Source organism: Pelodiscus sinensis, chromosome 1, assembly GCF_052426305.1.
Source record: "Pelodiscus sinensis isolate ZL-2025 chromosome 1, ASM5242630v1, whole genome shotgun sequence".
NCBI classification, from domain to species: domain Eukaryota; kingdom Metazoa; phylum Chordata; order Testudines; family Trionychidae; genus Pelodiscus; species Pelodiscus sinensis.
Window position 1 is genome coordinate 318,170,033 of NC_143052.1, and position 21,400 is coordinate 318,191,432.

At 42.9% G+C, this 21,400-nt stretch overlaps 1 protein-coding gene across 2 annotated transcripts in view; it reads left to right on the top strand.

Moving 5' to 3' along the window:
• The window catches only part of DYNC2H1 (dynein cytoplasmic 2 heavy chain 1), a 328,959-nt gene that overhangs the window by 286,699 nt on the left and 20,860 nt on the right, over positions 1-21,400 (top strand). For both annotated transcript variants that reach the window (XM_089775660.1, XM_089775659.1), the window contains 2 exons: positions 5,799-6,008; positions 10,306-10,395. In XM_089775660.1, coding sequence (XP_089631786.1) covers positions 5,799-6,008; positions 10,306-10,395 — 300 coding nt within the window. The remainder of the gene's footprint in view (positions 1-5,798; positions 6,009-10,305; positions 10,396-21,400) is intronic.

A 21,400-nucleotide genomic window follows, 5' to 3' on the forward strand; every position in this document is an offset into this window, starting at 1 on the left:
TCACTTAGCGCATTAGTCCAGGAGCTGACCTTGTCTGTGAATACAGAGGCAAAGAAAGCTTTGAGGACTTCAGCTTTCCCCACATCATCTGTCACTAGGTTACCTCCTTCATCCAGTAGGGACCCCACACCCTCTTTGATCACCTTCTTCTTGTTAACATGCCTGTAGAAACCTTTCTTGTTATCCTTCACATCCTTTGCCATTTGCAATCCCAATTGCGCTTTGGCCTTCCTGATAACCCTCCGGCATTCTCGAGCTTATTTAAACCCCTCCCTGATCATTTGTCCAAATTTCCACTTTTAATAAGCTTCCTTTTTGTGCTTAAGTTCACCAAGAATTTCCCCTGTAAGCCAATCCGGTCTCCTACCATGTTTGCCTCTCCTGCTATGCATCGGGATGGTTTCTTTTTGTGCCTTCAATAAGGCGTTTTTAAAATACTGTCAGCTGTCCTGGTCTCCTTTTCCCTTCATGGTAGCATCCCAGGGGATTCTGCCCTTCAGGTCTCTGAGGGAGTCAAAATCTGCTTTTCTGAAGTCCAACGTGTGTATTTTACTACTCTTTTCTTCCTTTGGTCAGGATCCTGAAATCTACCATCTCATGATCACTGCTTCCCAGGTTGTCACCCACCTCTGCTTCCCCTATTAGTTCCTCCCTGTTTGTGAGCAGAAGGTCAAGCTGTGCACGGCCCCTGGTCAGATCCTTCAGCACTTGTATCAAGAAGTTATCCCCAACATTCTCCAAAAACTTCCTGGATTGCCTGTGTACTTCCGTATTGGGTTCCCAATAGATGTTAGGGTGATTAAAGTCCCCCACGAGAACCAGGGCCTGCAATCTGGAAGCTTCTCTCAGTTGTCCAAAGAAAGCCTCATCTACCTCATTCACCTGATTTGGTGGCCTGTAGCAGACACCAACCACAACATCACTGCTGTTGTTTGCACCTCTAAACTTAATCCATAGACTCTCAACAGGTTTTTCTCCCTCTATATACTCGAGTTCAGAGCAATCATAGTGCTGTCTTACGTATAGTGCAACTCCTCCTCCTTTTCTCCCCTGCCTGTTCTTCCTTAACAGTATATACCCTTCCATGACAGCACTCCAGTCATGTGAGTCATCCCACCAAGTCTCTGTTATCCCAATTAAATCATATTTCTTAGACTGAACCAGGGCCTCCAATTCTTCCTGTTTGTTGCCCAGGTTTCTCGCATTAGTGTACAAACATGTCAGATAACCAGTTGATCGCCCTGCCTTCACAATTCGAATCAGGGGTCCTCCTTTCTTGCTCGTTCCTCTTTGCATTTCTTCCCAGTATCCAACTTTCACCACTGCAGAGCCTGTGGAGAGAGCCTGAAAGCGATTACTTACTTCTATGGCATTGGGGGATTCCTGTGCTGGCCTTTTTCCCCTTCTAGAAGGGGAAAAAGCCTTGGTCAATACACAACCTCACTCTTTACCCCTCTCATGGGATACAAGAGCAGGGATGAGGAACCCAGACTCATAAACCTTCCCCCAAAATATGATCATAAATTGAAATAGGTAGGACCAGGATGTATTTATGCCTTTTAAGGGGATGGGGGTGAATGGGACACTGGGAAACAAGGCTCTGTGGCTTGCTTGAAATTGGCCTCCATAAACATTATAATGCCTGCACTTTGGACGTCTGGTCTTCTGCTTTCTGTCTGCACGAACCAGGGGAGAGAGTTAAGGGAAAGCCTTTAAGAGTGGAGATGTTAATGGAATTGAAATAGAGGTAATGTTGCAGATATCAAAGATGGATAGAAAGGTTGTTGAAAGATTTTAAAATTATGCAGTTTGATATGAGATGCATAAAATGAATTTCAGGTTTAAGGTACAGATAATTCCTAATTGTTTTGAATTAGAAAGAACACATTTAACTTCAGCAATTCTTTACAAGTTGCTCCACTTGTTCATTTCATCTCTCATATCTAATTTTCACATGCATTTCTGACTCTTCCCAATGTGAGTAATCACGAATAATACAGAAGTCACAGGTTGCTCACAATATTTTCTTTTGGTGAGCTGTTTAGTTCTCAGACATTGCTGCTGTAAATTCTCCAGTGATGAAATAGAAGGACAGAGAATAGATGTGACAGCAAGGTGATTTGGGGATCCCTAGGGAAGCAGATGGTCCAGCACCCAGGAGAGAAATGATATAGGGGAATGAGGAGCCTTTTCCCTGGGAATAGTAGAAGATTCTTATGACAGACATGCGTCTTTTTGAGAAGCTTAGAATATGCTTTGAATTCGGTAATGTCTAGAAACTTAGAGAACTGTACTCTCCAGAAATGCTTGATAAGATAGTCTCCTTTATCTGAAGGAAGCAATGGAGCCTAAATGTTGCATTGCCTTGTCTGTCTCTTTGCTTATGCTTGAATATTGAACAAAGGCAAATAACTGTGTTAAGCCAGGGAGTCCAGAAGTGTTCTACATCATGCATAATCTTGGATCATGAAAATTTACATAAGTTTATATTTATAGATTCAGGAAGTGGGGAAGGTGGCAAAAATAAGTTAAATTTAAAATGAATTACAATATAATTGTTCCATAGTCTATATGAAATCTAAAGTATATAGGTAAAGCCAAACTTACAAATACTGGGCATGTATTTATTATACAGACTTCTCAACAATAACCAACTTTATTTAATTGTTTGTTGAAGACCTTTTTTCTATTTGTTGGCAACCATGATCCCTGGCTTTGTATTCTTTTGTCAGTCATGGCCCTACAGATTCTTCAGTTACACTGTGAACTTGATATCAGTAACATTCAGTTATCCTGAATGTTAGGATTGGGTATGATAAGAGGAGTGATGGCCTTTTTTGAACATCTTAGCATTCGACAACTAAAGGGTTAAACTCAGGTAGCTAAGGCATCTTGGCAGGGAGCCAGGAGAATCAATGGGAGAAGGTGATGAGATTTGAATTGGAAGATGTACCTGCCTGCTGTTCTTCTATGTGTGAGGTTTAAGCCAGGAGCTGGGGGAACAAGATTAAATGAACCATGCAGAACGACCACACACACACACAAACACACACATACACACACAAGGTAAATCCTATCTTACATTAAAAAGACCCAGAAGTCCAGGGGATAGGACCTTGTACTTGGAGTCAGGAGACGTAAGTTGTTCCTGGCTTGACCCGCTGTAATCCGTGGCAAAATATTTTTGTGATAGGTATGGTTGCTAGATAGTTTCACAAAAAATGTCAGGAAAAAAATGTGATTGAGGGGAATAAAAATGACCCACCAGACACAGCAAGGGAAGAATGTCCCCACCAGCCTTCCATCAAGAAAAACAGAAAATACTAGTATTTTCTGTTGTTGTTTTTTTTTACCAGACAGAAGATGCAATTGCCAGACTGTCAAGGTGAAAACCGCACACCTGGCAACCCTAATCCCATGCAGGGAAGGGGTGGGGGAGCTTCTCATCCCTCCCCCTCTTGCAAGGGATTCCTCCCCCCCTCCACACCCAGCCTTTCCCTCAGGTCCCACATGCCTCCTTAACAGTTAAGGAGGCATTGCAGCCAGTGTAGGGCTAGCTAGGACTAAAAGACACTGCTCCTTGCTGCAGCCAGCCAATTGCAGGGAAGGAGTTCTGGGGCTTGCCCAGATGTGGCTACTCCTTCCTCCCTAAATGCACCCCATGCAAGGAAGAGGCTGGGTGTTATTCTCTTCCTTCCCATTCCTGCAAAGTATTTCTTCCTCCCCTTCCCCCACTCCTCTATCTCCCACCACCTTCCCTCCAGTCCAGCATGCCTCCTTAACTGTTAAGGCTCCAGTCTGCCAGAGGCTAGCCAGCCTATTCAGGGAAGGTAGGGGGCAGGGGAGAAGCGGGCCCTGCTGTGGCTTCCCCTTAGATCCAAAAGATGCTCCATGCAGGGGAGGGGCTCAGGCTTCCCTTCCCTCCCACTTTGGGAATGGATCCCCTCCCTCTCCTCTCCTCTCATCCTGCTCATGGCAAAAGGAGTTTTGCTGGTAGCCTCTGCAGCCGCCTGAGCCTGGGAAGGAGTTGAAGTTTCTTTCACTGCCGCCTTGCTGAAATGCCGCAGGGCTCCAGCACATGGAGCTTCTCCCTCCACCAGCTTTCCTGTGCAGCCTCTCCCATGTGCAGGAGAGAAACCAGAAGTATCTGGCCATGCTGTAGGGGAGGCTGGGGAAAGTTTTTAAAGTAGGCCCCGGGACACCCCGCCCTCTCCCCTGCCACATGTGGCAGGGGAAGAATGTCCCTGCCAGCCTTTTGTCCGAGAAAAACAGAACATACTGGACATTTTGCATGTCCGGTATTTTCTGTGGGGGAGGGGTTACCAGACAGAAGACGCAATTACCGGACTGTCCGGGTGAAAACCGGACAGCTGGCAACCCTAGTGATGGGTTGGATCATACAAATCCCCTTGTGTATTCCAGTGTGCTGATGAAGCCACTGAGCCTGCCTTCCTGCTTTCTGGGGCTTCTCACTACCCTGTCCTGTTGGGCCAGAAACACTGATCTCCCCTACCCAAGGCACAGAGTTGGGATTACTGCTCCTTCAGAGCAACACAGACATTGAACCAGCTCAGCTCTGGGAGGATTCAGTTATAAGGCTGCTGACAGCACCCAGGAAACCAACCCCCAAGAGACCATACCCCTAGATAAATCCTTTTTACCCTGTGTACAAATTTTACACAGAGAAAACTCATAAAGATGTTCCCTTTAGCAGTGAAGTAGAGAGATGCACAGAGTTTGCTGCTTCTCCCTCCGCCCTGTAACAGTTATTTACACTAGTCTTGATAGTAAACAAAAGTGTTTTTATGTAAGTATAAAAAGTAGGATTTAAGTGTTTGCAAATGAAAACAGACAGATCAAATTAGGTTTCTAAGTAAAAATAAACAAAAGACATCAGCTAATTCTAATATACTAACACATTTGTTACATGCAAATTCTTATCCTAAAGAGCTGTTCTTAGCTCAGGTAAAATGCTTCAACTCAGAGTTGATCTTACTCTGGCCTGGGTCTATAGCTTTTCAGAGTTCTTTAGAGTTCTTTGTTTTCAGGTTTCTTCATAAGTATCCCATTAGGTTGGGTGAAGCATTGTCAAAGGCCAGCTGAAGACCAAAATCTGATTGCTTTCCATTTCTTAAATAGACTTTCTCACTGGGCAAGAACCTTTTGTTTAGTCTCTCTGCCCTCATGAAAAGTACTAACTTCAAGATGGATTCCAAAACCAGGTGCCATGGTCACATGTCTTTCTAGGACCAATGACATTTTGGGCTTACTGGAAAAATAAAATCAGTCATGGGTCATTGGTCTGAGTACGAGACATTAAGTTCCTAAAGTATCACTAATAGCCCTTGTTAGCACAGTTAGAGTTAAACCAGATTCACACTACATTATTTCTAACTTCACATACAAGAAAGATACATGCACAAACATGAGCTATTCAGATTAAGCAGATTGTAACTTTAAAAATGATATGTTACATGACTTATTTTGCATAAAACATCTTCATGTTATGCATATTCATATTATTAAGCCAATTTTCATAAAGCCTGGGAAGCTGTCACAGTTTTATGCTTCTTATTCTCCTTCCACTCTTAGTTTTTCTTGCTTTTTTAACTTATAAGCTCTTTAGTGCAGGGACTGTTTCTTACTACTGAGTTTGTGGAACATCTCACGCAATAGTATTATGGACTGCTATATTGCATATACTAAATGATCCTGAATGAAAATATTTAAAATGCAGTATAATAATCTAGTTGTCACCTTGAGTTTATTAATTGAGCATTGTAAAATCTTTTTTTCAGAACTCCAACCTGATTCATCAGAAGGTGTCTCCTCCTACTGAGCAGCAAGGTTCCCCAATCTTATCATTCATTATTCTTGAACAATTCAATGCCATTCTCCTAGTGCAACGTGTCCACCAGTCACTTGCAGCTCTTAGCAAAGTCATCAGAGGCACCTCGCTATTGAGTTCTGAAGTACAAAGTTTAGCAAGTGCTTTGTTAAACCAGAAGGTAAGTTAATATTTGAAAAAGAATATACACTTACCAAAGCATTATAAATATTTACTCTGAAACTTTCACATTGAACAAAAGGCTAAGGTAATGGTTGATAAGGTCATATCAGAGATGCCATCTGAAGAAAACAACATTTATTGGAGCTGACTACCCAGGAGCAATGTGTGATGAATCCAGTCTATCTCCACTTCTCATAAAAGCCTTAAATTTAAAAAGACATTTTTCGTAATTCATTTTAAATCACAGAGGTAAGAATTCCTTGCAAAGTAATTTAAGATATTATCTGAATATGGTTTATAATTGAATATGCTTTGACCTGTAAATAAAAGCAGTTTCTTGAATACTTTAAAGTTTGTTGCTATTATTAGCATTAATAGTAGTTAATGTAAACAGTATTAAATATGTTGAAAAAACAACCAGTGGTCTAGTAGCACTTTATAGACTAACAAAACATGTAGATGATATCACAAGGTTTCGTGGGCACAGCCCACTTCTTCATCTACATGTTTTGTTAGTCTATAAAGTGCTACCAGACCACTTGTTGTTTTTTCCTGTTCAGACTAACTTGGCTACCCCCTGAAGCTGTTAAATATGTTGTTAGCACTATTCTGGCAAATAAGACACAGACAATTTTCATCTCCTTATTTGCTGTGCTGATTCACCTGCACCCAGTTCAAGACTGAATAATAAGAAAACAGTTTGCTCAGCATCCCTCGGGAGAAAGCTAATGCTTCTCTCTTTAAGCACTGCCTGTTGTTTGAGGTTTCTATCCCAGATAGTGACCCCTGTATACACTTCCTTCGTGCCTCAGGAAGAGACATATTAATTAAAGAAAGGTGTAGTATCTAGCACTCTTTTAAGAAAAGAACACAGATTCCCTGAGACCTATCCTTCAAGTAACATCACATGGAGCAGACACTTAGGCCCTCAAATAGTGCCCTGCCTTCTGCCCAGGATGCTAGTGTGGCTGCAGTTGTCTCTGATGGATCTATGGTCCTGTCTCTTCTCCACAAAGGAAGTTGGATCAATCTTCCTCTCTAGGACCTCTCTGACAGAAGACATGTGTGATATGGGGGGAGGAGGGGCACTTGAAGTCAAAGAAGCGCTCATCTACTTTGAAAAAGGATTTGGACCATCATCCGCATTTTTCAGGTACCCAAAGTGGAACTGGGCCATTAACTCATTTTTCCTTGTGCTACAGCAGGAGAATATGAATATTGTGCCATTGAGTCTGGTGCCATCTCCAGGACTGCTCTTGAGTCAAGTACTAACAGGCACCATTTTATTGCTGACATTGTTGGAGCCAACAATCCCATAGGGTTCTGAGGCAGCCAAGGTTCCTTCTGGTCAGGGATTTCTATTCCCATAGGGTATGTCTAGACTACATCCCTCTGTCGACAGAGGGATGTAAATTAGACATACCGAAATTGCTAATGAAGCGGGGATTTAAATATCCCGCGCTTCATTACAATAAAAATAGCCGCCGATTTGCTGGCAAAAAGCATCTGTCTAGATAGGGATCAGTCGACAAGGAAAGCCTTTTCCGACCGATCCCTTATGCCTCGTGCAACGAGGTTTACAGGATCAGTTGGAAAAGGCTTTCCTTGTCAACCAGTCCCCATCTAGACTGCCGCTTTTTGCCGGCAAATTGCCATGTCAGCAAAAAGCGGTGGCCATTTTTATTCTAATGAAGCTCAGGCTATTTAAATCCCCTCTTCATTAGCAATTTTGGTATGTCTAATTTACATTCCTCTGGCGATAGCAGGATGTATTCTAGACATACCCATAGAGTTTAATTGATGGGACAGGTATTGGCACCTCTTCCTTTTCATTGGGTTGGGGGTGAAGAGAGATGGAATCAAAAAGTCTTTATCTTATGCTGTTTTACAATGGCTCATTTGATTTCAGTGGGACTTTTTGTATGCGGGACCAGCACTTGACATTAATTAATATATCTTTCTTGTTTGAGTTATAAAATTAGGGTATGTCTACACTACAAAGTTAATTCGAACTAACGGACGTTTAGTTCGAACTAGGTAAACCTCATTTCACGAGGACTAAGCCTAGTTTGAACTTACTAGTTCGAATTAAGGGGTGTGTAGCCCCTTAATTCGAACTAGTGGGAAGCTAGCCCTCCCCAGCTTTCCCTGGTGGCCACTTTGGCCAACACCAGGGAAACTCTATTGCCCCTCTCCCGGCCCCGGACCCCTTAAAGGGGCACGGGCTGGCTACGATGCCCGTGCCAGGTGCAAGCCTGCCAGCACCCAGCTAGCAGACCCTGCACCTGGCACGGCTCGAGCCAGCCACCCGATGCCCCCCATCCCTCCCCCTCTTCCCGGGACCAGGCTGGCGGCTCCTGGGAGCTTGCCCGGGACCACAAGAGGCGGGCACCCGCCTGGTCTAGTGCGGACATCGTGGACCTCGTCCACGACCTCCGCACTAGGCACAGGAAAGTGGCCGTCTGGGGCAGGAGAGCTGCCAGCCTGGCCACCCAGGAGCAGGTGTGCATGAAAATCAAGGTGGTCCACTGAGACCCCCGACCCTGAGCTTACAATGGCCGTACTGGGTCAGACCAAAGGTCCATCTAGCCCAGTAGCCTGTCTGCCGACAGCGGCCAACCCTAGGGATCCTGGAGGGGATGGACCGAAGACAGTGACCAAGCCATTTGTCTCGTGCCATCCCTCTCCTGCCTTCCACAAACTTTGGGTAGGGACACCACTCCTACCCCCTGGCTAATAGCAGTCCATAGACCCAACCTCCATGACTTTATCTCACTTCTCTTTAAACTCTGTTCTAGTTCTAGCCTTCACAGCCTCCTGCAGCAAGGAGTTCCACAGGTTGACTCTTTGCTTTGTGAAGAACAGCTTTCTGTTATTAGTTTAAAGCCTGCTACCCATTCCTTTCCTTTGGTGTCCTCTAGTCCTTCTATTATGGGAACTAATGAAGAACTTTTCTGTATGCACCCTCTCCACCCCATTCGTGCTTTTATAGACCTCTATCATATCCCCCCCTCCGTCTCCTCTTTTCTAAGCTGAAAAGTCCTAGTCTCTTCAGCCTCTCTTCATATGGGACCTGTTCCAAACCCCTCATCATTGTAATTGCCCTCCCCTCTCCCACCCTCTCTCTTCCCCTCTCCCACCTCCTTTTCCCAGTCTCCCCCAGTTTTGTTCAATAAAGAGAGATTCTGTTTTTGAACACAATTGTCCTTTATTTTGTACATCAGGAAGGGGGGCTAGGGAGGGGTAAGTGGAAGGAGGTGAGGGAGGAATGGGGTACGAGCCCCCGATGGGGAGGACTGGGCTGGCTCTGCGGGCTTCTGGGGATGGAAGCTCTCCTGCAGCCCCTTAATTGGCCCCCTCCCCAGATGGCAGCCTGCGGCAAGTAGAGCTGGTCTGATGGCCTAGTGCCGTGATGTGCCCAGTGTGGGCACTCAGGGCACTCCAAGCCAGGACTGCTTTGCAAGCGGGGCACCCCTGAGAACTGTCTGTCCGGGGTGTGGGTCGGGTCTCTTTAAGCACAGCCTCAGCTAGCCTGAGGCATCAGCTCCACGCTCTAAGTCCTCATCTGATGCCCTGCCGGCACTGCTTCTGGCCATCCTTAACCCCGATTCAGGGTCCACTTAATGTGGACATGCTAGTTCGAATTAGCAAAACGCTAATTTGAACTAGTTTTTTAGTCTGGATCCGTTAGTTTGAATTAGCTTAGTTCGAATTAGCGCTGTAGTGTAGACATACCCTTACAGAGGTTCCCAATGCAAACACTAAGCATAACTATATGCCGTGGGATACAGAGGTGTCATAAGGGAGATCAATGCATCCAGCATCCTACAAGCATTTCATCAAGACTAAAACACAGTCTAGTAAAGTTCACATCTATTTCAACTGTGCTCACACAGGTGAGACAGACTAGTTTCCAGCTATGCATATGTCAGGCATGTAGTCTAGACATGTAGTCTAGACATACCCATATTGTAATACTAACCTTACTCCTATCAAATAGGTACTGCTAATGTTTTTTGTCTTTGCTGTAAAAGGACAGTGCTAGTATTAGGTCACATTTATCTGGTAAATATAAGCTCTGCTATAGTCTCTGTTACCATAGTGTCTATACACTACATAAGAAGTTTGCATTAGAGCTGGGAATTCATAATGTATGCCCATATCATGACATATTGTTTCTTTTTTAAAACTACATTCAGTCTCCAGATAAATGTAATACAATTGGTTGCATTAAAACAGAGTAATAATTGTATTTAAATTGCACTGCATATCCAATTAATCTATTTTTATTTCAGTGTCCCCTCACATGGCAGAGCAAATGGGAAGGTCCAGAAGATCCTTTACAGTACCTCAGAGGACTTGTAGCTCGAGCACTTGCTATCCAGGTACAATAAAAGACTTTAACTTCAGGATATTACTGAGGTTTATGCCAAAATATTCTGTCATGTCAACTTAATAAGAATTAGCCACTGTTTCATATTTGATTTATCATATTTGATATCTGTTTACCATCCATGGATACTGTATATGAGTATGCTAAGTTATTTGAACTTCAGCTACTCTCAGATTTCAATAAAAAGTTCCAAGGATATTATTTACAGTTGTATAATTCCATCAGCCTTGTATTATTATTCAAACTGATAATAAACACTTCATAAAATTATAGATATAAATCCATATTTTGGCCAAATTCCAGTTAGATTCTTCCTATAGTTTCAATTTCTAGTTTTAAACTGTAGTGTGATTGGATATTATTTAAAAACACTTTCTAGAGGAGAAGAAAATATTGGTTTTGGGGAAAGACTTTTCTCAAGTCCCTGGCAGCTCGCTGCCGGCCATCTGCTGCCTTGCCAGCCCACAGGGCTCCCTGCTGCCATCCCTCCACCATTATTCTCTGGTCCTGGAAAACTGCCAGACCAGAGAGACCTGGTTTAGAGAAGTCCAACCTGTACATAGGTAGCTAACTAAAGCAAATATCTTTGAAGACTTTTAGAGAACAGATACGGCCTTAGAAGACTAGAAAAGGGCACACATAGTATCTATCTTTAAAAAGGGGAACAAAGAGGACAGGGGGAAGTATAGACCAGTCATCATAAGCACCTAAAATTTAATAGGCGTAAAATAACAAATATGGATATGACAAGAACAAATTGTGCCAGCCAATCTAATTTCTTTCTCTGATAGGCTTACTAGCTAGATGGATAGGGAATTTAGATGGAATATACCAGGTATAGGTATTAATATAGCCTAGTCACTGTCCTATATTAAATAGTGGTGGGTTTGGTATTCAGAGACCTTTGCCCACTTAGAACCATGACACAAATACCATTAAAAGCCTATTAACCTTTTATTAAATATAAAAAGAAGGAAAAAGAGCATTTGAAATGTTAAGCATGAAATGAGACTTTTATTTTAACAATATGTTTTTTATCTGTAGAGCGTTTTTAGAAGGAAAACATCCAGTTTGACAGATTGCTAGATGGTAATAACTGTCCCTTTTGGAGAAAAGTGAAAAAGTTAGTTGAGATGGGCAGGAGCCATTGATGTTGCTGCTGTTAAAGTCAGATTCTGCTTCCTAAAGGACAAAACAAGACAAACATATATGAGCAAGGAGAAAAAAAAGTAAATAATAAAGATTGAAAAGTGCAGCTTCTGCTCTGATATTGATTTTTCACTAGGAATCTCACTGCTAGAAAAACACAGGTGCAGCAGTTATTTTTTAAGCAACTCTGAGACCTGGGAAACTTGTTACCAGAATTGGGCTTTTTAGGGCACTGCTATTTGCTTCCTCTTTTGAGTCACAGGCTCATAGCAGAGTTGCAAAATATGCTGTCCTGGTGGGTGAACCAGACTTTTATAAGGAGGAAAAAGGAAGAGGCTAGGAAAGAAAAGAAATAAGGAAGGAAAGGAAAAGAGCACGCTGAAAGGGGAAAGAGGTGACAAAAACCTCACCTTCCAGGTGGTGTTTGGGAGTTAGCCAGAAACTAAGTGGAGGTGACAGTATCATCTGTGCCTCTGTCTTTGGTCTGATCTGGTCAGGACATTTCCCAGTATCAGGATGGCAAGCATGCAACATTCTCATGTTCAATCCTGGGGTCTCAGGGCACTGTGGGGATGGCCACAATGGTTGAAGCTCACTTCTTTCACCTTCTTTCAGTCAGGCAGCATGACAGTAGCCAGTAAATGAAATTACTAGAAGATGTGTTCACAGCTGGTTAAAAAAATATTCTCAAAAGTAGTTATCGATGATTTGCTCTCAGTCTGGAAGGTCGTATCTACTTGGGTCCTACAGGAGGCTAGTCCTGGGTCCATTACTTTCAATATTTTCATAAATGATTTTGATAATGCAGTCCAGAGTACCCTTCTAAAATTTTCAGACGATGCCACTCTGGGAATTGTGCATGTACTTTGGAGGACAGAATGAAAAATGAAAATGACCTTAATAAATTGGAGAATTGGTCTGAAATCAACAACATGAAATAAAAAAAAGACAAGTATAAACTATTTTTGAAAACGATCTAAGGAGTTATAGGGAATCTCAAACTGAATTTGACCCAACAATATAAGGCCATTGTGAAAAAAGGCTAATGCCTTTCTGAAGTATATTACCAGGAGTGTTGTACGGAAACACTCCTGGTAATTATATTTTCTACCTTGTACTGGGGAGTCTCCAAAGGAGTGTTGTGTTAGTTTTGAGTGCTATACTTCCAGGACAATTTGGATAACTTGCAGAGGGACCAGAGGAGAGAAAAAAAATGATAAAGGGTTTAGCAAATCCAAATGTTTGAAAAAAAAAGCCTGGAAATATTTAGCTGTGGGAAGAGATTTGGTGGAGATATCATAACAATCTTCAAAATTTGATGATGATCAGTTTTTTCTGTGTCTGCTGAAGAAAGAAAAAGAAATACTCATCTTAATCTGCAACAAGGGAGATTTAGCTTATCTATTAGGGGGAAAAATATTATTATAATGATAGTTAGGTACTGAAGTAGGTTACCAAAAGACGCTGTGAAAATCCTGACACATATGTCAGGCAGGGTGTATATATACTTCGTCCTGCCTCAGTGTAGGGAGCTAATCTAGATGACCTTGTAAGGTTCTTCCAGCCTATATTTCTGTGATTTAATAATTGTCTTTACATTAAGCTTCAGACATACCTATTTACAGCATTCGAGCCTGAAGGTGACAAATACATAGATCACCATGCCCAGGTCTCCATTCAAGAGGGAAGGGCAAAGACTTTTAGCAACTTGAAGATGAAAGAAAGCAGTTTCAGGAACTATTGCTATCTCGTCATCCATGTATAGTGAGGAGTCTGACAAGCTTCCATGTGTTCATGCCAGTTCGACAATTGGGGTTATATGCTGTAAGTGCAGACAGGAAGAAAAAAAAAAAAAACCCTCAGCTAGATCGTCATAGTGGTTCCCCCTATTTAATAGGATTGGTTTGTTTTTTTCCTGGTTCAGTCTGAATCAGCTGCTTTCCTTATGTAGATATTTATGAGGGATGAAAAATGTGAATATTTAAAATGTATTCACACTTGTTGCTTAGTAGATGACTTTATGAATTATTATCTGTATCCTATTTTAAAAATGTTTATGTAATTTAAAAATATGAAGGTTATCTTTTTTCTATGCTGTACTGTACAGCAATGCAAGTAGCAATTTCATGTTTACTTCTGTGGTCTAATGAAAACTGCAAGGTTGCCAACCATAATTAATTATATTAATTCAGACATTAATAGAGTGAAATCTGATTGTCAACTGTGCTGGCCTTTTTAATTAGATTAAACAGGTATCTGTATTCCTGTCAATATATCTCTTTAATAGTTAAAAGTTTATTTGAAAACACTAGTAAAATGAACGTACTAAATATAAATTAAAATATTGTATGGCCTTGGATAATATACTAAGCAATTTAAAGCTGGTCCTTCTAATCGTCATCCACAGTTATTGCTGTACAATAAAAAGGGTTACTGTTATTTAGAGTCAGTAAAAGAAGCAGGCAGACAAGAGCAATTAACTTCATATCTTTAGCTAATGAAAATGGAAAGCAAAAAACCTAATTTGTCATAATTGTTTGGAATGAGGGCTCATAATCTATGTTGTGACAGACTTAAAGGTCACTGAATCAAATGTTTGAGCGTGGTGGAAACATGATGGTGATCTCATTTGACACTTTGACTGAGAAAAAACTACAATTAATTAAGTGATAATTTATATATATTTTAGATGACTATCCCATTTCTAAGCAAATTTTATAGAAGAAGGCTATTAGCAATTTTAAGAAATAAGAGAAGTATGTTTTTTCAGCAAGATGTGGGTATGTCATAGGTGGTACATGCAATTTTAAAATTTGTGGAGCTTCACAGCTTTTTTATTCCCTCAGAATCTAGAATAGACAAATAGTCATAGTTATACTGAATATGGTACTTAGCAAAGAGTACAACTTGTCATTCTTTCTCTGGCGATAACAAAGAATATGTGAGCAGGTATGTACAGGCAGTCCCCGGGTTATGTACAAGATAGGGACTGTAGGTTTGTTCTTAAGTTGAATCTGTATGTAAGTCGGAACTGGCGTCCAGATTCAGCCGCTGCTGAAACTGACTGCCAGTTCTGACTTACATACAGATTCAACTTAAGAACCCCAAGCGTCCCCAAGTCAGCTGCTGCTGAAACTGATCAGTGGCTGATTCCAGGAAGCCTGGTGCAGAGCAACTCTGCCTCCGGCTTCCTGTAGTCAGCACTGGTCAGTTTCAGCAGCGGCTGACTTGGGGACGCCTGGGGCAGAGCAGCTGGGGTGCTGCTGGGTTGCTCCAGTAGCACCGCTCCTCGCTCCTTGGCGCTACTGGACCAAGTTGCTCTGCCCCAGGCGTCCTGATTCAGCCACTGCTGAAACTGACCAGCAGTGGCTGAATCAGGACCTGGGGCAGAGCAGCTGGGGTGCTGCCGGGTTGGTCCAGTAGTGCCCAGAGCGGCGCTGCAGGACCAATCGGCAGCGCCCCAGCTGCTCTGCCCCAGGGTCCACAACAAAAGCCTGGTCTGCTGGGGGGGGGGGGGGCACAGCTAGTGTGCCCCCCCCCCCAGCAGACCAGGGACACGGGGAGCAGAGCCGCAGTGGCAGCGGGGTGCCGCACCTCTGAGGCTTTGCTCTGGCAAAGTCTCAGAGGCGCGGGACCCCGCTGTGGCTGCGGCTTCAGTCCCGGTGCCCCTGGTCTGCTGAGGACCGTCTCCAGCAGACCAGGGGCACCGGGAGCAGCTTACGAACGGGGCTTTCTCGCCCCGGAGCTCGCAGGCAGCAATCCGCCACCTCGACCTCTGGGGCAAGAAAGCCCCGTTCGTAAGTGCGGATCCGGCATAAGTCGGGGACTGCCTGTATTGGTTTATTATTAGGCACTAACTTTCTATATACAAGTATGTGATTTGTGACTACTTACAGAATTGCACCATTTAACTACATTCAGAAGGGTACACTGTTCTTTAATATTTATATAACAGTAAAAATGGAGATGCCACATGTCAGAAATGGGGCCCTGTTTGTTAGAAACAAAAAGAAGATAGCATCACTGTCCTGAAAGGTTTACAGTCTAAGGCCCAGAGGCTTAAAACCAAACAACTTTAAACTGAAATGTAATAGTTTATGTAAATACATTACTATTTTTTTGCAAAAGACAAGCAATATGCAAAGTAAGACTCACAGGTTGTGTTTTGCTTCTGAATGTCATGTTACTGATATAACAGTGGGAAGTTGAGGGAAACTAGCTCACAGAATCATAAACACTAGAACTGGAAGGGGCCTCTAGAGGTTATCGAGTCCTGTCCCCTGCCCTCATGGTCTAGTACTGTCTAGGCCATCCCTAATGTCTATCTAACCTGCTCCTAAATATCTCCAGAGTTGGAGATTCCACAACCTCCCTAGGCAACTTATTCCAGTGTTTAACCACCCTGACTGTTAGGAAGTTTTTCCTAATGTCCAACCTAAACATCCCTTGCTGCAGTTTAAGCCCATTGCTTCTTGTCCTATCCTCAGAGGCCAAGGGGAACATTTTTTCCCTCCTCCCTGTGACACCCTTTTAGATACCTGAAGACTGCTATAATGTCCCCTCTCAATCTTCTCCTTTCCAAATTAAACAAGCTCAGTTCTTCCAGTCTTCCTACAAAGGGCATGTTCTCTAGAACTGTAATCATTTTTGTTGCTCTTCTCTGTACCTTCTGCAGTTTCTCCACATCTTTCTTGAAATGTGGTGCCTAGAACTGGGCACAATACTCTAATTGAGGCCTAATCAGCACAGAGTAGAGCAGAAGAATGACTTCTTGTGTCTTGCTCACAACACCCCTGTTAATGCATCCCAGAATCATGTTTGCTTTTTTTGCAACATCATCACACTGTTGGCTCATAGTTAGCTTGTGGTCCACTATGAGCCCTAGATCCCGTTCTGCAATACTCCTTCCTAGATAGTCTTTTCCCATTCTGTATGTGTGAAACTAATTGTTCTTTCCTAAGCGTAGTTATTTGAATTTATCCTTATTAAACTTCATCCTATTTACCTCAGACCATTTCTCCAGTTTGTCCAGATCATTTTGAATTATGACCCTGTCCTCTAAGGCAGTTGCAACCCCTCTCAGCTTGGCATCATCTGCAAACTTAATGACTACGTCTAGACTGGCATGATTTTCCGCAAATGCTTTTAACGGAATAGTTTTCCATTAAAAGCATTTGCGGAAAAGAGCGTATAGATTAGCACGGACACTTTTCCGCAAAAGCACTTTTTGCGGAAAAGCGTCCATGCCAATCTAGACGTGCTTTTCCGCAAAAAAGCCCTGATCACCATTTTCGCGATCGGGGCTTTTTTGCACAAAACAAATCGGAGCTGTCTACACTGGCCCTTTTGCGCAAAAGCTTTTGTGCAAAAGGACTTTTGCCCGAACGGGAGCAGCATAGTATTTCCGCAAAAAGCATCGATTTCTTACATGAGATCGTCCATGTTCTTGCGGAAATTCAAGCGGACAGTGTAGACAGCTGGCAAGTTTTTCCGCAAAAGCAGCTGCTTTTGCAGAAAAACTTGCCAGTCTAGACACAGCCAATAAGCGTACTGTCTATGCCAATATCTATTTCATTGATGAAGATATTGAACAGAACCAGTCCCAAAACAGACCCTTGTGAAACCCCAATTGTTATGCCCTTCCAGCAGGATTTTGAACCGTTAATAACTACTCTTTGAGAACGGTTATCCAGCCAGTTATGCACCCAGTTATAGTAGCCTCTTCCAAGTTGTATTTGCCTAGTTTATTGATAAGAAGGGCATGAAAGACTATATGAAATGCCTTACTAAAGGCTAGGTATACCACGTCCACCGCTTCTCCCTTATCCACAAGACTCATTATTCTGTCAAAGAAATCTATCAGATTGGTTTGATATGTTTTGTTCTTTACAAATCCATGCTAGCTGTTACCTATCACCTTATTATCTTCCAGGTGTTTGCAGATGAATTCCTTAATTACTTGCTCCATTATATTTCCTGGCACAGGAGTTAAACTCACTGGTCTGTAGTTTCCTGGATTGTTTTTATTTCTCTTTTTATTGATGGGCACTATATTTTCCCTTTTCCAGTCTTCTGGAATCTCTCCTGTCTCCCATGATTTTCCAAAGATGATAGCTAGAGGCTCAGATACCTCCTCTATCAGCCCCTTGAGTATTCTAGGATGAATTTCATCCGGCCCTGGTGACTTGCAGACATCTACCTTTTCTATGTAATTGTTCACTTATTCTTTTTTTTATTTTAGCTTCAAAACCTACCTCATTCCCACTAGCATTTACTATGTTAGGCATTCCTTCATCATCAGACTTCTTGGTGAAGACCGAAACAAAGAAGTCATTAAGCACCTCTGCCATTTCCAGGTTTCCTTTTATTGTTTCTCCCTCCTCACTGAGCAATGGCCTATCCTGTCCTTGGTCTTCTTCTTGTTTCTAATATATTTATAGAAAGTATTTTTGTTTCCCTTCATGTCTGTAACTAGTTTGAGCTTGTTTTGTGCCTTTGCCTTTCTAATCTTGCCCCTGCATACCTGTATTCTTTGCTTATATTAATCCTTTGTAATTTGTCCTAGTTTCCACTTTTTATATGACTCCTTTTTTATTTTTAGATCATGCAAGATCTCCTGGTTAAGCCAAGGTGGTCTTTTGCCATACCTTAAACTTTACCATGCAGCAGAATAGCGTGGTTTTGGGCCCTTAATAATGTTCCCTTGAAAAACTGCCAACTCTCTTCAGTTGTTTTTCCCCTTAGTCTTTCTTCCCATGGGACCTTACCTACCAGCTCTCTGAGCTTACAGAAATCTGCCTTCCTGAAATCCATTGTCTCTATTTTGCTGTTCTCCTTTCTACTATTCCTTAGAATCATGGACTCTATGATTTCATGATCACTTTCACCCAAGCTGCCTTCCACTTTCAAATTCTGAACCAGTTCCTCCCTATTTGTTAAAATCAAATCTAGAACAGCTTCCCCTCTAGTAGCTTTTTCAACCTTCTGAAATAAAAAAATGTCTTCAATGCAGTCCAAGAACTTATTGGATAGTCTATGCTCTGCTGTGTTAGTTTCCCAATATATGTCTGGATAGTTGAAGTCCCCCATCACCACCAAATCCTGTTCTTTGGATGATTTTGTTAGTTGTTTTTAAAAAGCCTCATCCACCTCTTCTATCTGGATAGGTGGTCTGTAGTAGACTCTTGCATGACATCTCTCTTGTTTTTTACCCATTTTAACCTAACCCAGAGACTCTCAACACGTCTGTCTCCTATGTCCATATCCACCTCAGTCCAAGTGTATACATTTTTAATATATAAGGCAACATCTCCCCCCTTCCTCCCTCCCCCATCCTTCCTGATTAAGCTGTACCCTTTTATACCAATATTCCAATTGTGTGTATTATCCCACCAAGTCTCTGTGATACCAACAATGTCATAGTTGTGTTTATTTATTAGCACTTCAAGTTCTTCCTGCTTATTACCCATACTTCTTGCATTTGTATATAAACATCTAAGATACTGATTTGATTTTGCCTCCCAGTTCTGCCTAGTCCTCCTTTTTCCCTGCTATTATAGCCCATGCTCCCTCCCATTTCTGACCCATCTCCCAGGTCTCCATGTTTATTACTTACCTGTGGGCTTTGCTCACCTGCCCTGTCAAACCTAGTTAAAGCCCTCCTCACTAGATTAGCCAGTATGCATCCAAATATGGTCTTCCCCTTCTTCGAAAGGTGAACCCAATCCCTGCTTAGCAGTCCTTCTTTGAATAGCATCCTGTGGTCAAGGAAGCCAAAGTCCTCCTGGCAACACCATCTTCGCAGCCAGGCATTCACCTCCAGGATGCACCTGCCTCTGCCTGGGCCCCTACCTTTGACAGGAAGGATTGAAGAGAATATCACCTGAGCTCTGAACTCCTTCACCTGTACTCCCAGAGCCCTGATCTGCTCAATGTCATACCTTGCAGTATCATTAGTGCCCACATGGATGTGTTACACAGGGAACACTGTAACATTTATAAAATGAATTTGAATGTAATTTGGACTCACTCTGACTAAAGATATTAATTGTCCCTGAATCAAGAAGCAAGGTACACCTGATAAATCCTGTATCTCTCATCGGGGATCTCTTTGTCCAAATGACAGACAGACACAAATTTAGAGCCAAAACATATATTTTACAGAATTTGAAACAGCAAACACAGGAACAACTTTAAATACAACTCACCCTATCCCTAGAAATAGAAGAATATAGAAAAGACCCTAGACAAAATGGAGTATATGTTACAATCTCGCAGTTGGAGATCGCAACCTACAACTCTTTGGCTATTTTAAAGCCTCAGAGGAGGACCAGCAGGAAGATCCCTCGAAGCAGTGATCCCAGCCTTTTAACGTAGGGCTGCTAGGTGATCCTCAACCATTTGGACAATGGCTCTTCTCTGGATATGGTGGTTACTAATCCTTCAGTAAAGTCACCCGATCCAGAACGGTTGTGGAAAGATGACAAAAGTCCGGCTGCTGTTAACTCAGACCTAATTCCTTCACACAGGATGTCTCCACATGCAGGTGGCATGTGAGTTAATCACACAACAGGATCCACATATACCGCAATGTCCATAGATGTCAAGTAAAAGCAGGAACAGGGGACCAAAAAGGAACGGAGCGGAATGGAATGGGAACAAGAGGAACCTAAGCCTTTTCCAGCCTAAGGCTTTTATTGGCTCTTAGGTGGGAAAAGAGACTTGTGTGCTGAGTGCATTAAATCAGGGTCATGTGCAGCAGTTCGGCAGGCTGTGTGCAACCTTGAGGGATGAGTGCAACTTCAAGGGGGGCCAAGTGCACAATGTTTGAGAGGAGTGCAAAAAGGACTGAGTGCAAACACTGGCTTTTGGCGGGAAAACTTGTGTTCTATAACTGAATTCTATCCTTCTTACAAAATAGAGGTCATAAAGACTCCATTTTGTTTATACCCTACCGACATTCTTCACTGATTAATATACTCAGCGTAACAGATTAGTAGCATGGGGTAGTAGTCAGAGACCCAGATAATCTTTGACAATGCTTCCATAACATCTCAAATACAGGCCCCTGGCAGGCAGCATACATCCTGAGATGACATGTCAGGGAGACAGATGGGTGCCTCTATCCTCAGAAGAGAGTCTCTGACCACCACTACCTACGTTTCGTCCTCGCGGTGGTGGCAGCAGACCTCCCAGCCTTGAGGGTACAAGACTTCTTTTCTTCTGCTATAGGGGGTGATTCCTTATCTCCTGTATCCAGAACAGAGTAGCAGTTCTCCAGTACCACAGTAGTAGGGTTGGGAACAGGGGTGGAGCACTGCCAGCTGTCAGAAGTGACCAGCTGCCAGTGTCTGCACTGAGCCATCTCCTCCTCCACCAGTGGTGTGTCAGCAGTCTTTTGTAGTAGGACAGCTGCCTCAGCCTCCGCTGTCTCTACTTGAATACTGTCCAGGAATTGCTTGTGGATTCGGATGCTCCTGAGTCTAGCCACCTCCTCCTGTAGTTCTCCCACATGCTCCCTGAGAGATTCCACCAGCAAGCACTTTTCACATTAGATGGTTCCCCAGCCTGGATTTCAGTATGTGGGAATTGGAAGCCACAGTCCCTGCAAAACCACACCAGGATCTTAGTAGAGGCATCCATGGTCTGGAGGTCTGTCTGGCCACAGGTGCAGGTGGAGGAGACAGGATCAGCGCTGGCAGTGGTGTTGCGGGTCTTCCTACCCATAGTAGGTCTCCCTTTGTGAAACTTCCTCTTAACTCCTGTCTGCAGCCACCTGGTTGTTCTGCCTCTGGCTTTTAAAACCTGCTTACCTAGGTCATGCCTACTCCCTCATTAGCCACACAGGG